General features: G+C 46.0%; 1 protein-coding gene across 4 annotated transcripts in view; it reads left to right on the top strand.

Annotated features, from left to right (window-relative positions):
• LOC141577197 (uncharacterized) overlaps positions 1-15051 on the top strand; it is a 139488-nt gene that overhangs the window by 9146 nt on the left and 115291 nt on the right. For 3 of the 4 annotated variants that reach the window (XM_074361342.1, XM_074361341.1, XM_074361340.1), the window contains exons 8-13: positions 33-166; positions 573-625; positions 2405-2569; positions 2877-2989; positions 4398-4941; positions 12252-12411. In XM_074361342.1, the coding sequence (XP_074217443.1) occupies positions 33-166; positions 573-625; positions 2405-2569; positions 2877-2880 (356 nt within the window). In that variant the 3' untranslated portion in view covers positions 2881-2989; positions 4398-4941; positions 12252-12411. Of the gene's footprint in view, positions 1-32; positions 167-572; positions 626-2404; positions 2570-2876; positions 2990-4397; positions 4942-6048; positions 6329-12251; positions 12412-15051 lie in introns of those variants that run through there. The other variant, XM_074361343.1, reaches the window with a different exon arrangement.

The raw sequence follows: 15051 nt of genomic DNA, 5'->3' as shown, positions 1-15051 counted from the left end.
CTCAAGACCGGTTTCAACTCCTCTCTTCCCAGAGAACAGCATCTCTGAGCCCGTCCTGGGTGACCTCACAGAGATCACCCTAGTGGCCCAGGCTAGTGACCGGGAACATGTACCTTCCTGCAGCCAACCCCAGACGTCCACTGATGCATCATATACTGGCAAAGATGTGAGTTCCTGTGCATTGGTCTAACAGCAGAGACTCTGCCACAGGCCCAAGAGGTGGTGTTTGGGACAAGCAGGGGTGCAGAAGTGTACGCAGTGCAAAGGTGTAAGTGGTGGCAGGGGTGCAGGGGCTGTGGAGGGTGCAGGCAGTTCAGGGGATGCGGGGGTGCAGGCAGTGCGGAAGGGCAGAGAGTGGCAGGGGTGCAGAGGTACAGGGAGTGTAGGGGTGCAGGAAGGTTCTCAGGCACGTGGCCAGGGTCAGAAGGCAAGTGCACATCCTCGCAGTCAGCCTGACCCCGGGAGATTAGTGCAATGGTCTGGGGTGGCGGAGGGGGCGGCGGCGGCGGCGGCGGCGGCGGTGGGTGGGAGGCTGCCCGGGCAAGCCGGTCGATTTCTTCTCTTCCCTGCAGCCTGGCCTGGGGGGGTGTTGGCCGCCGGAGATTCGCCAGATGTTGGACTCCAGGTAAGCGTGCTCCTGGGTGGTGGGGCGGTTAGGTCAGGGGGCGGTGGCAGCGGCAAGGGGGCGGAGCGGGTCTGCCCCTGGCGAACTGATGCAATAGCTGCCTTCTCCCGGCTGCCGGGCCTGGGAGCGGCCTCTGCTGCCCCAGGTCGCTGCACACACCTGTCCCACTCCGCAAGCTGAGTGGGGAGTGGAGGCGGTGTGGTTAAGGTGCAGGGCCCACGGGGATAGGGGGGCTGCAGCACGGAAGCCGGTCAATTCGCTCCGCTCTCCCCCGCGGCGGAGCCAGGGGCGGCTTCTGCTGCCGTAGAGGCGGGACGCCGGTCTCCAGGTGAGCTTGGTCCTGGGAGGCGGCGGCGGCGGCGGCGGCTGGGGATTGTGGTCCGTTCCAGGGAGCTGCTCCATTTCTTCTCTCCCCCGCGGCCTGGCCTGGGGGCGACCTCTGCCGCCAGAGATTTGCCTGAGGTCCGACTCCAGGTGAGCTTGCTCCTGGGAGATGGGTGCGGTGCAGTCAGGGGGCTGGGAAGGTGGTGGCTGCGGGGATAGGGAGGCTGCCCCGGGGGAGCTTGAGGATTAGCTCCCATGTCTGTGCCGTGTGGCCTGCAGGCGGCCTCTGCTGCGCCAGGTCCCGGGACAACCCCTTCCCACTTTGCCTGCTGGGGGAGGGAGGCAGGGTAGTCAGGGTGCACGGGTGGCGGGGGTCGGGGGCCTGCAGCGGGGGAGCGGACACATTTGCTCCCATCTTCCCCGCGGCTTGTCCTGGGGGCGGTGTCTCTTGCCCTGGGTTAAGAGACACGTGTATCCTAGTCAGCCTGGCCCCAGGAGGCGGGCGTGTTACGTTGGGGGTGGTGGCAGCAGCGGCAGGTTTTCCCATGGAGCCGGTCCATTTGCTCCCATTTCTCCCCGTGGTTTGCCCTGGGGGAGGTCCCTGTTGTCCCTAGTTCGCCGGACGTCCATCTCCAGGTCAGCCTGCTCCCTAGAGGCGACCACCGTGAGGTCAGGGGGCAGGAGCGGTGGCTGCTGTGGGGGTAGGGGGCTGCCTTGGGGAGCTGGTGGATTGGCTCCCGTCTCCCCGATTGCCTGGTGTGGGAGTGGCCTCTCCTGCCTCAGATCACCAGACACACCTGTCCCATTTAGCCTGCTGGGGGAGGGGCGCCCTGGGAAGTGCCTTTAAAGTGTGGGGGAGGCGATGGCAGGGGTAGAGGACCTGCAGGGCGGAGCCTGTCAATTTGCTCTCCTCTTCCCCACGGCCAAACCTGGGGGTGTACTCTGCTGCCCAAGAAGCCGGATGCCCGTCTCCAGGTCAGCTTGCTCCTGGGAGGCGGGCGCGATGCTGTCGAGGGGCAGAGGCAGCTGCGACGGCCGGCTGCCCCGCCTAATGGGGCCACTTCTTCTCCTCTCCCCTGACCTGGCCTGGGGACGGCCTCTCCCGCCCAAGATTAGCCTGAAACCCCACACCCGGTCAGGTTGCTCCTGGGAGGTGGGCGCGGTGACATCAGGGGTTGGAGAGGAGGGGGGTCTGCCCCTGGCGGGCTGGAGGATAAGCTCCCATCTCTCTGGAGGCCTGACGTGGGGGCGGCCTCTGCTGCCCCTCATTCCCGGGTCACCCTTCTCCAGGACATATTGCCCCGGGGGTGCTGTAGGCTGCGGGGGCGGCGGGTTGTTGGCGGGGGTATGGAGCTTGCCGCTTGGGAGCTGGTGGTTTAGATCCCATTTCCCCCGCAGCTTGGCCTGGGGGCAGCCTCTGTTGCCCCAGGTCGCAAAGCACTGTTTCCCTGACAGCTTAACCACCGGAAGTGGGCAGGATGTGCTGAGGGGGCGGAGGCAGCCGCCAAGGCAGCGACGGAGGGGGCTGTCCCTGGCCAGCCGGTCAATTTGTTCCCATCTCAACATTTGCTGTCCCAGTTTCGCAGGACGCCCTTCTCCAGTTTATCCTTCTCCTGGGAGGTAGGCTCAGTGCATGCAGCCCAAGGTCTGGGCTCTCCCCTGGGGAGGGGCAGAACTCTCTTCTTCTTCTTTGTCTTTATTCTTCAGCGAAGTGGTTACTGGCCCCAATTCTTAATTCTGAGAAAGTGTAGCCTGTGTTACGGAGGAGCTGCTGGACAGTGAGGTTTCTGGGTGGGTTTTCACATCAGCTGATGCCCCAGGCAGGCAGGAAATCTATTACTTAGAGCTTCTTAGTCTGGAGTTGGGGGATGGCCCCGCCATCCTCACCATGCTTTTTAAAAATGTGTTACTCCCGTCTTTTTCCTAGGTGACATTTTAGGTTATTGCGTCCCAGATTGCTGGCACACCCATCCCTGTTCTCAAACATCTTTTAAACTTGGGTGAACTGATAAGTTGGGGAAGAAGATGATTTACTGAAAGGTAAGAATACTTAAATTTGCATTAAAGCTACATTCTGTCAATCTTTCTCAAATGATTTTTCTCTGATTCTAAATCCATGACCTAGTGAATGTTGTACTCCTGTGTAAATCATTGATCTTCACATCACACTTGTTGAGTGGTCAACGAGATTTGTTATTTAGATTATTCCTGAAAGGAAAAGCTCAGGCTTTTGAGAATTCCTTGTCTGATGTCACCCAGGCAGTCACAGTAGAAGACAGAGCTGATATAAAAATCCCTCACCTGCCTGAACTGCAAAGCTTCTGGGATTACTGATCCCTGAAATGCAGGTGACTCTTGATGATAATCTGGGGGATGGTTTACATGATCAGATTCTTCCAGTCCTGTAAATGGGTTCCGTGGCCCCAGCCCCGGGAGAGCTGGTCATAAGGGCCATATCGTGAGGGGTGGGATGGGAAGGCAAGGTCTAAGAGCTGGCATCACTGAGATTCCACACTCGCTAAACACAGACCCCAGAGCCTAATTGTTGTCAGGTTCTGTTCTGGATTTGAGAGTGTGTTCAGACATGATTCTTGCCCTTCAGGGGTCACGGCCTGGGTGGAAGTAACCTTTACATAAATCTGGGGAGGATGACAATTAAGTAGATGGGCTGTTATGATTCTCAGTGTGCCCAGGCTCGCTCTTCCAGGCACTCGTGGGACTAACGAGAGTCATGTTATTCACTCATACACGGATTTATTACCCTTGAATTGATCATTTGTCCCACAGTAAGTGAAACAAGCGATGAGGAACCTGAGTTTTGTCCCCTTTCCTAGCACTGATTGTATCTGTCAGTCAGGCGCCCTGCGTATGCATTGTGAAATGGTGGTATTTCTTGCCCAATGGGACTGCACTGTCAGTTCTGAGAATCAGGGGAGACACGTGGGTAGGACAGCACACTGACACACATGGCACCCCCCCCACCCCATGAGACAGCATTGTCGATGCTCAGGTGACCCGATGTAGACCGCGGTGCTAAACCTGAGCATGTTTAGTGATCTTGGTGGCTATGAAAATACAGACTGCCGGTCCCTAATTCTGGAGACTCTGAGGGTGTGCACCCCAGAATTCTGCATTTTAAGAAGCACTTTAACTAATTCTGATGAAGATGATCTGAGTGTCCCACTGAGAAACACTGGTGTGCGATGCACCAGTATTGAGGATTCTCAGGGAGCGATGTCTTTTCAGGATGGTCCAAGGGCCCTCACAAGACTTTTGCCTTGGGTGTAATTGTATGTGTTCGAAAGTGATGTCTCTCACTTCCAGTGCTTGTCAGCATGCTCTGTGCAGGGATTTGCTCTCAGCAGATATCAAAAACTATAAGTCTTCAGGTCACCGATCTAGAGTGTGAGCGATCTTTTGTTTTGGTTTTCTTTATTGCAATGAGGAGTCTCCCGAAAAGAGATTCAGACTGAACAGCTTTGTGTCGGACTTTGGAAGACCGCTGGTGCCCAAGGGGTTCTCTGGCAGCACAATGACGAATCTAGGTCCCTCTTTCACTGCTACGTCAATGAAGTGGACCGCTTGGACAAGGCCAAAGCTGGTATCCCAACCATAGCCCTTGACAGTGATGTTCGGCTCCAGGAAGCCATCAGATGCAGCAGGTGGCCAGAGGAGGAGCCGAACGGGCTCATGAAATGTGACACCCCCAGCTTCATCAACACGGACCAGAACTCTTCCTTTGGGGAAGATGATCTCCTGATTTTGGAACCACCTATTGTTCTAGAAAATAAGCCAGTTGCCCAGACCTCACACAAAGACTTGAATTGGAAATGTGCTTTGTCAAGTGTTTCTCTGAAGATGTGAAGTCTGTCTTTGTATGGCAGGAAGTCCCCTTTCACAAAATTGTATGTGTTTGTGTCTGAGAGAGAGAAATGGAGACAGACAGAAAGACGGAGACAGAAGAGAGGCCCCTCAGAAGAGAGCTAGTTAAGGTGAGTTTTTGTGCCTTTGTAAACATTTGGGGTTTTGGGGGGAACAAAGTATTTACACTGTCTCATTCTCCTCGTTGGAAACCTTGGCCCCGTCCTCAGTGTCAGCGGCCTTGAACGGGGGTTGCCGTGGTGCTTTTCATCTGGCGCTGCCACTTCCACGCTCTGCCTTTAGCACGTTGCTTTGCCTCCCAGGGCTGCCACCCTTTAAACTGTAAGGTGAGGAGTCTGGAGTAGATGATCCATCCCAGCTCTGCTGTTTTGCAAATTTCTGATTTCGTATTCGGATGAGGCTGGGATACACCCAGAGCAGTATAAACCAGGCCCTACCTCCTGTCTCTTGCTGGGGCATCCCTCAGGTCTGTGCCTTCTACTCAAGCCTTTACTGAGCCCAGCTTTTGTCAGGAGCCCAAGTGCCTACCGGGATGGCAGGAGACCTGTCTCTCATGGTCACGGTGGCAGACATTTCTATTGGTTGTGCTGAAACAGCTCTTCTGAGATCCTCCGGCCACCCTTGCTCCAACCTGAGGACAGACTTACCGTTCCTTTCCTAGTAGGAGGATCAATCCATGGTGCATTTTATGACAATCCTGTCCCCAGGAATGCACGGAAGGTTATCAGCTGAGTGAGGGGAAGTGCCTCTGTGTCTCTGTGTCCCTGTATCTCTGTCTGCTCACAGTGCCCTGCCACCGGCTACTGAACAAGAAAAGTGCTATTCACCATGCTGTGTCTTTTGCAGATGTGTAGGTGATGGTCTTGTGGCTCATGTGTGGGCTTTGTGCTGGGATGGTGAAGGGCTTATAAATACCTCATCAACATGTATTCGAGATGGCCTGGTGCCACACAGACTTGATTCATGAAGGCATCAAGCCTGCACACTGGTTTGGAAACAACTTGGTTTTGATCAGTCACACTGCATGCATGACTCACTGCTGATCTCTGGGTGGTTTTTTCATTTTAGATTTATTCACCCAGTGTCTTGCTTAAGCTGAAAAATACATTTATTTCACTAGAATATTCTCAGATTCTTTGTTTTCACACATCCAGTTGTTTAATTCCTTTAAAAATCATTTTGTGTTTATAATGCCTCCTAATATCTATCATCTCTAGGTTCCCAGTGGCCTGAGCCATGCACCAGATTTGATGTAGGAACTGTTCCACCAAAAGAAATCCCTTTGCCATAATATCTTTTGAGGAAAATATTATACTTTAAGGCTCTAACAGTAAATCGTAGAACAAAGCATGGAATATTTATTGTAGTTAATACATGTTCATGCAAAAAGAAATGATATTTTCATTAAACAATGTTGAATTTAATAACTTTTACTAATGTGAATATTATTACTCATAATTTAAGTAACCAAATAAAACCACAGTTATTTATTATGAAGTTTGAAAACTATTTACACTGTCTCTCAATTTGAGGTAGCTTTATTAGAAGACTGAAGGGTATTTAAAAGATGGAAAATTACCCATGATGACACCATCATTTTTATTAACTAAATATCAAGAACTGTGCAGGGTTAAGATTGAACCCTCTGCAAGCTGTCAAGTTAGCATGAGGTAGTTTGTGGATGCTGCCAGAAGACAGGAGACTCCCCCAGGTTCAGAGACAATGAACTTCTTGCCAGCACAGCAGGCAGCTTGGGGTTCATGTTCATGTTGGTTCCTGAGTTTCTTTCCTTTTGCTGTTGTAACAAAGGACCACAGACTCAGTGGCTTAAAGCAATACACATTCATCATCTCACTGTTCTATTGTGCAGAAGTGCAAAGTCATTGTCAGTGGGCTAAAACCAACGTGTGGCCAAGGCTACATTCCACACCGAGGCTCTAGGGAGGGATTCGTCCTCCTACCTTTCCCAGCTTGCAGAGGTGTTCACACTCCTTGGCCCAGGGCCCTGTGTCTCTGTGACCTCTGCTGCCACTTTACATCTCTGTCTCTGTCTATATAGATATAAAGGAAGAGTCTTCTACATCTGGCATGGACCCTTTTTCCTAAATGGACATTGTATCTCTATTTATGTGCAGATTAAAACCCCTTCCCTCCAGGGTGTGGTGGCATCAGCTCACAAGATTACCACTCTGGGCTTTAAGTGTCCTCTTTGTATTGTCACCTGGGAACTTCTCTTTCCATAGTTAGCTCTGTGTTACATTTGTTGTTGTATTTTACCCGGCATTACTGAAAGTTTTACTTAAAAGGGATCCTAATTAGCTCTGTTTACCTGTTTCCAGAGCTGAAAGCTTCAGTTCTAGAGTATCTGTTTGATTTCTCTTAAAAATACATTCCAGTATATTTCTCTGGTGAAAGTCTTTACCCTGTTGTCTATTCTCCCATAATTTCCTTATTTTCTTGAATATATTAAAAGTATTTTATAGCCTTTATTGGTAACTCTGATGCCTACATCACCTGGGGGTTTGCATCCTTTGTCTAATGTTTCTTATTCTCATATTATCCGTTATATAGTCTTGACATGTTGCATGTCTTGAAATTCTTTATTACATGGCAGACATTGCAAATGAAAAATCCATATGTTATTTTCCGTGAGAGGTTTTCTACCTTCCTGTTAGGCAAACAGGGTGAGGGACTGATCATGTCGCTCCAATCAGGCGCTGAGGTGGATCAGGACTGAATTGCCTTTTTTCTTAAAACAGCTTTGAGGTATACCTGGCAAAGTAATTTTCACACGTATAAAGTGTACAGCTAATACGTTTTGACATAAGTATATCCCCAAGAAACCATGACCACATTCAAGAGAGTGAACATACCCATCACCCACAAAGCTTCTCTCCTGCCATTTGTTGTCCCTCCCTCCCTCCCCATCTCTTCCCCTGGAAACCATTGATCTGCTTTCCATCACAACATATTGGTCTGCATTTTCAAGATCCTTGTATGAATGGATTAATGCAGTATCTACTCTATGTTGTCTGACTTCTTTCATTCAGTGTAATTATTTTGAGAGTCATCTGTGTTGCTGTATTAATAGCTTATTTTTCTTATAGCAGAGTATTGTTTAGTGCTGAGTTTTTACTGAAGAGTTTGTTGTGAGCAGTGTTTGGATAGACCATCATTTGTTTCTCCATTTACTTCTTGATGGATGCATGGGTTATTTACAACTTGAGCTATTATAAATAAAATTGCAGTGAATATTTGGTTACAAGTCTTTATATGGACATATGCTTTTCTTTTCTAAAGCACCAGATGAGGAATATCTGGGTTATATGGTAGATAGGTATTTACCTTTTTTAAAGAAACTGTTAAAGACTTTTCCAAAATGGTTGTACTATTGTAAATTCCTTGTGGTGTGTATCAGCTCTGGTTGCTCTACTTCCTTACCAGCACTTTGTAAGGTCGGTCTTTCTAATCGTATTCATTCTTGTATGTATGTGTACTAGTATCTCACTGTGGTTTTTAAAAGCATTTCTCTAATGACTAATGGCATCTTTAATCAGCATCTTTTCATATGCTTATTATCCATCTGGATATCTTTACTGAAGTGTGTTTTCTGGCCTCATTCATTCATTCAGGTGTTTGCATTATTATTGAGTTTTGAGACCTCTTTATTCTGGATCAGATACAAAGAGAGACCTTTATCAGATATATGATCTGCAAATAGCTTCTGTCTATGGCTTGTCTTTTCATTTGATTAGCAGTGTTTAGAACAGCTTTGAAGAGTCTTCATTTTGATAAAGTTCTCTCTATCAGTTTCTTTTTAAAATAGATTATACTTTTGGTGTCATAGCAAAGAAATATTTGCCAAACCCAAGGTCATAAAACTTAAGCCTATGCTTTTTCTCCTAGCTGTTTTATACTTTTAGATTTCCTATTAAGATCTATGATCCATTGTGACTTAATTTTTGTATATTTTGTGAGGTGTGGATCAAAGTTCATTTTTTTTTTTTTTTGCATATCACTATCTAATACTTCCAGCACTACTTGTTGAAAAGATCCTTTCTCCACTGCATCCTTTTTGAGAATCAATTGTCTATATAAGTGTTGGTTTAGTTCTGAACATTCTATTCTGCTCCATTATTCTATTTTCCTGTTTTACACCAACACCATACTTTCTGATTACTGTAGTTTAAAAAAAAAAAAAAAAAGGCTGAAAATCAGATAGTGCAAGTCTTCCAACTTTGTTTTTCTTGTTCAAAATTGTTTTGGATATTTGGGATCCTTTGAATTTTTTATGAATTTTAGAATCAGTTTTAAAATTCCTTACATCCTGTTCTGCCAAATTTCCACCCATGTCTTTGGCCATCTACAAAGCCACATTTTCTGAAGAAGTCTCTCTAGATCCCAGGTGAAAGGAATTCCTGTTTCATCTGTGCTCCAATCACATTTGATAATATTTGATTACATTTATTCATATTTGGCTGGATGTACTTGTGTGATCTTTCCTGCCATATAGTAAATCTCTCAAGATTTGGAATCTTGACTTGGTTCCCTCTGTCTGCTGAGAAAACTAGTTCTATGCTTTGCAGGAGTGAGCCCTGCAGTAAGAGGTATCTGCAGCACACATCTAGCTCATTGCTTGCATATCGTCAAGGAATCCTGCAGATTTAGAATTGTTTATTGATTGTTGTCTCCAAGACGGCTCAGCCTTTTTTATTTCTATTGCTACTGCTGCAGTTTCAAAGGAAAATGGGCTAATTATTTTCCAAATATCAAAACATAGTGTAATTGAGCTGTGACGCAAATTATGTGCTGCTGTTTCTTAACAACCTGCTTAGTGTTCACAGGTACCTTCACTCATGGAACTTTTGGGAGAATGTCATATCCTCAGAGATAGCAAAGCTGTCTTTGGCAACCTGAGCGGTAGTATCTGAACTCACTCCTGCTCTTTTTCCAGTGCCCCCTCTAGCACTCCTCCAGCCCTCCATGGGGGGCCTGCAGTTCTTCCCTCGAAAATCCTGTTGCTTCTCAGGAAGAATTCCCTATGAAACATATTCATGTCCTTCTTGTGGGGACATTCAGTCCAGAGACCTGACAGCAGGGGAAAATGTTTAGACTGCTTTTGGTAGAACGTAAATTCTTCCATACTTGTTAGAAGCAAATCCAATGAGGAAACTGTGTTGGCATCTAACAAATCAGGATAAATGTCTGATGAGGAAGATCAGCTTCCCCATCCCACTCAGGCGTCATGTTGATGTGACGCTCACCTTGGCTAACATTTTCTCCTGTGAGCAACGTGAAGTTCAAGATGTTATGAATGGCTTTTTGTTTTTCTTCCTTAGTCTTTCCACATTCACTGTGTCTGGTGAGATTATAAGAATCCTGCTTGTTTTCAGCCCAGCACTAACCTTTTTAAAAGGATCACGTGTTTAAAAGGCTAGTGGACAATTTGTTAGAAGATTGAAATCCTTAGACTTTGGCCCTAGAGTTGAATCTTGGTTACTGGTGAATGAGAATTCCCGTTAAAATTTTAAATTCAGTGATATAAAGTTTTAAAAATAGTTAAATATTAGTCAATTTCATTAAACACTATAGCAGTTATTTACATTTAAGCCTGTCTCTGGGGCAATTTTGCAATGATTCCCTCCCTTTATTGATTCCCTCTTTATCAGAATCCTTGAGAGGTCCCTGTCATCATTGTCAGTATCATCATCATCATCACCATCATCATGGAACTGATTCCTCTGGGAGATTCTAGGAAAATAAATAGCTGGACGGGGTTATGTGCAGGTCAGTGTGTGCATATACAGTAAGAAGAGTTGTCAGACATTAGATTCAAGATACCCATTCCATTTAGAGAAGGATGTGGTCATGAAATCCTGATGTGCTGAATGAAGGAAGCGATGGGAACAGGGTAGTCAATGGAAAGGAGGAGGAAGTGAGTGAAGCGGGGAGCATAGGTCCTTGGTTAGGTGATCAGCACATTGGTGAGAATGAGGGGAGTGTGATGGCAGAATCATGTCCCTCCCCGGCCACAGGGTAGCCACCTGTGACATGTTACTGTACATGGCAAAATGCATGACAGATATTTTAGGACAAAAATCTTAGAGGATTTCTGTCTTCTAAATTGTCTATCAGTTAGCATTTTAAACCCATGGTACATTATTAAAGATTAGTGCAGGGGGACAAATAAAATGGATTCATATAATCCACCAGACATACTGAATGCAGAAAAGCTAAGGAAGAAAAAGAAAAAGTCATTCATATGTGCCTTGAACCATAAAATGCTCATGAGAGGAAATGTTACACAGGTGAGTGTCGCAGCCACATTCATAATGCCTGAATGGGATGGGACAAGGGGATCCTGAGATGAGACAATAGGGCGAGTAGCCTGGATTGTCCAGGTGGGCTGAATGTAATCACAGGGGTCCTTGAAATGGAGGACATTTCCCAGCTGAGTTTAAAATCAGAGGGAGGTGTAGCCATAGAGCAATGTTCAGAAAGGCTGCTGACCATGAAAATGGAGGAAGTCGTGGGGCACAAGCTAAGGAAGGTGGGTGACCTCTGGAAACTGGAAAAAAACAACAACAACAAGGAAACATTCTCTTCTAGACCCTCTAGAAGGAAGGAACCCTGCTGCTACCTTGAATTTAGCCCAATGAGAACTGTGTTGGATCTCTGACCTCCACAGCCATAAGCTGATAAATCTGTGCTGGTTTAAGCTCTTAAGCTTATGGAAATTTCTTACATTGGTAAGAGGAAAATAACATAGTGAGCCGTAGTGTAACGGATTAAAGGTATAGGATGGGGTGTGGAGAGGATTCTGACATTTACAACTAAAAATCAACCAGGTGAAGTGGGAAGGTGTTTTAAGGAAGACCTACCTGGCAGGGCTGTTAAGCAGACTGGAGCGAGGGGAGCATTGGAGTTAGAGGAATCAATTAAATCTCTACCAGAAAAATAAGGAATAAAATGTAACAGGGCTTCAGTGATAGTGGATGTAGGAATGGAAATGGGCAGAGAGACATAAATATTACTTTGATATTAGCTACAGGTTTGATGACTGCATGTTGGGGAGACTTAGCCGATGTGTGGACTGAATGTTTGCATCCCCTCAAAATCCATATGTCGAAACCCCATCTCCCAGGGTGATGGTATTGGGAGGTGGGGCCTTTGGGAGGTGATTTGTAGAATAAAATGAGGTCATGAGAGTAGAGCCCTCATGAATGGGATTAGTGTTCTTATACAAGCCCCCAGAGTGCTTGCTTCTCTCTGCTCTCTGGGATATGAAGATATTGGGAAGACAGCCATCTTCGAGCTGGCAATCCTCTCAAGGATACATTGACCTTGAAAGTCTCAGCCTCCAAACCATAAGGAATATGCTGGTTGTTTAAGCCACCCGACCCACGGTAATTTGTTACAGCATCCCAGACTGACGAAGACAGTGGAGAATGCCTCTGAGTTTGGCACTGATTGCCTGGAGAATGCTGAAACCCAGGGAAGTGGGCAGCACAGACGTTTACTCATTTAATCCTGCCAACACAGTAGGAGATAGAGTCTACATATTCCTCGCTACTTAAAAGGTAAGGAAAAAGAGGCACAAATAATAACAATGACAACAAAAACAACAATAATTTGTCCAAGATTCACACAGAACCCCCTGGAGGCAGAGTGAGAATTTATACTCAGGCAGGCTGGCCCCAGAGCCCCTGCTCATAACTAATAAGTCAGATCACCTTGCTTATGTGGATCAGTTTTTTTCAACTGTGATATGAGGGTACTGTGTCCAGTAACTTATAATTTCAAAATACTTCACTGTAACGGAATCATTAGTCACAGGCCTTACAAACCACAGAAACCTACACATACAAAAATATCTCGTTAGGTCAAGATAACCAATAACGTTTTTAAATATTATAACTGCTGGGCCTTTGCAATAAAATGTCTTTTTATAATTCTGTCTGGCTACAGAATAACTTCATAATCCTGCATGTTGCTGGTGGCTCCCATGTTGGACAGCACGGGCCTAGAGATTTTAAATTACTTGCCCAGACTCGCCCAGGAAGCTCGTGGTGGGATCCGAGCTATAGTCTGGGACTTTTCCTTCCTATCCAACAAGTCCCTCATGGAAGTTTAGAAGCTTCTCCTTTGGTGCCCAGCTGTCTATCCGTACTTATAACATCTTGTCAGGTGTTCCAGCCTGCTCCTGAACATCAGCCAGAACCCACTTCTGCTCTATTTTGTCCAGGTAATACCTTCTAGCAACTTCCATTGCCTTCTTGGCATCAGTTCTTACCTGGAAGGGTAGTGGCTAGAGGTGGAAATGTGTCCACATGACAGGTTTTTCATAAACACAGCAGGAGTGGTCAAGAGAATAAAACGTCAGGAAGATGAGTAGAAGCAGGTCATTTAATATAACAAATGGGTACTTTCAATGTCTGTGTTTCCGAGTCCAGGCTTGTTCTGCTCGTGCATTACAGGCAAATAAATCAGGAGACCAGGTTTTGGGGGCAAGAAACAGCGACTTTAATTTGGAAAGCCAGCTGAGAAATGGTAGAATAATGTCCTGGGGAACCATCACCCCTAGTCAGATTTCAGGCTCTTCTTATATTAAAAATGGGAAGTGGGAATGCTTGGTTGTTGCAAACTTGGTGTATGAATTCTTTGTTGTTAGAATCCTTTGTTCTTGCAGCTCTTCACCTGGGTCACATCCGTGTAAACCTCCAACAAACAAATGTTGTTTTCTATTCTGTAACTTGTTATCTTTATGTGAATAGAAAAGTGTTAATATCCTTCAAAGTCAGAGCCTTGAGAATAGGGTCTCCTGTATATTTCAGGCTCTAGGCAACATTGTTTTACAAAAGGTGCAGAACCAACAAGACTAAGCCTAGGAAACAGGGCACAGGGTTAAATCAAAGGAACAGATCTAATATGGAGTCAGATTTTTTCTTTCCTATTTCAGTAGTGCCATGGAGAAGGCAGTTTGGGCAGCTTTTTGTAGGGTCCTGGAGGCTTTCTCTCTGAGCCTCTGTGTGCCTCTGTTGAAAACCCTTCATAGCTATCTGGCCTGCTGGAAAACCACTCCGCCTTTTTTGCCCTGAAGTTGTGTTCTGTTTATAACTGATCTCTACTTATTGGAAAACAACTCAATAAAAACTCAGTTGGTTTTCCACCAGCCATGGGCAGGGGTGAGGAATAGCACTTTATTATTTTATGAAAAAAAATAAAAGAAGTCTTAAAACAGCACTGGGCATATAGGAGAGAGTCAATAAATGCTTCCTGGCTGAAATAAAAAGTGATGGCTCAGTGATTCCATGGCTGCTGTATTTGCTGAGCTTGCTACTCCTTTGCTCCATTACACATTTTTTTTAACTGAAAAAGAAATACATGCATGTGGTTAAAAAATTTCAAACAGAGCCCAAAAATACACAAGTTAAAGAAGTTTTCCCTCATCCTCTCTTCTTTCAGCCCTCCCTGGAGATGCCACAGTTTACAATCCTTTGTGTGTTTTCCAGATATGCTATGCACATTCCGACCTATGTATGTAAATTCCTTTAAAGTATTACTTATTTTTAACTTAAAGGGATTTAAATCCTCAAGTGTCTTCTGCCCTGGTAATAGAAAAGAACAAATCTGACTCCATAATAAATCTGTTCCTTTGACTTAACCCTGTGCTCTGTCTCCAAGGCTTCATCTTGCTTGTAAAACAATGTTGCCTAGGGCCTAAAATACACAGGAGAGCCTATTTTGAATGCTCTGACCTTTAAGGATATTTAACACTTTTCCATTCATATAAAGATAACAAGTAACATAATAGAAAATAACGTTTGTTTTGTTGGAGGTTTACAGGGATCTGACCCAGGCAGATAGCTGCAAGAAGAAAGGATTCTAACAAGAAAAAATTACTACATGAAGAAGATTGCAAAAACCAAGCTCGTAGGAAAGGAGCCTGAATTCTGACTTGGGGAGATGGTTTTCCAGGACATTAGTTTGCCATCTAGGTCTTCAGAAATTTGCTATTCCATGCCCCAACACCTGGTCTCCCAACTTACTGGCCTGTCCTGCACTAAGGAGAATGAATTTAGACTCAGTAACACTCCTATCTTCCTAGCAAGCTGGGCACTGGAATTGAGGGCAGCTATCCCACACCCAGGGACATACTGTGTACCCTTGATGGTTCCCCGAGGGTGGGGTGTGGTTTACTCAGGAAGGATGGGGACTAT

This window comes from Camelus bactrianus, chromosome 3, assembly GCF_048773025.1.
Source record: "Camelus bactrianus isolate YW-2024 breed Bactrian camel chromosome 3, ASM4877302v1, whole genome shotgun sequence".
In the NCBI taxonomy this organism is placed as follows: domain Eukaryota; kingdom Metazoa; phylum Chordata; class Mammalia; order Artiodactyla; family Camelidae; genus Camelus; species Camelus bactrianus.
The sequence above is the reverse complement of the archived record's forward strand: the minus strand, read 5'-3'. Positions and strand labels throughout refer to the sequence as shown.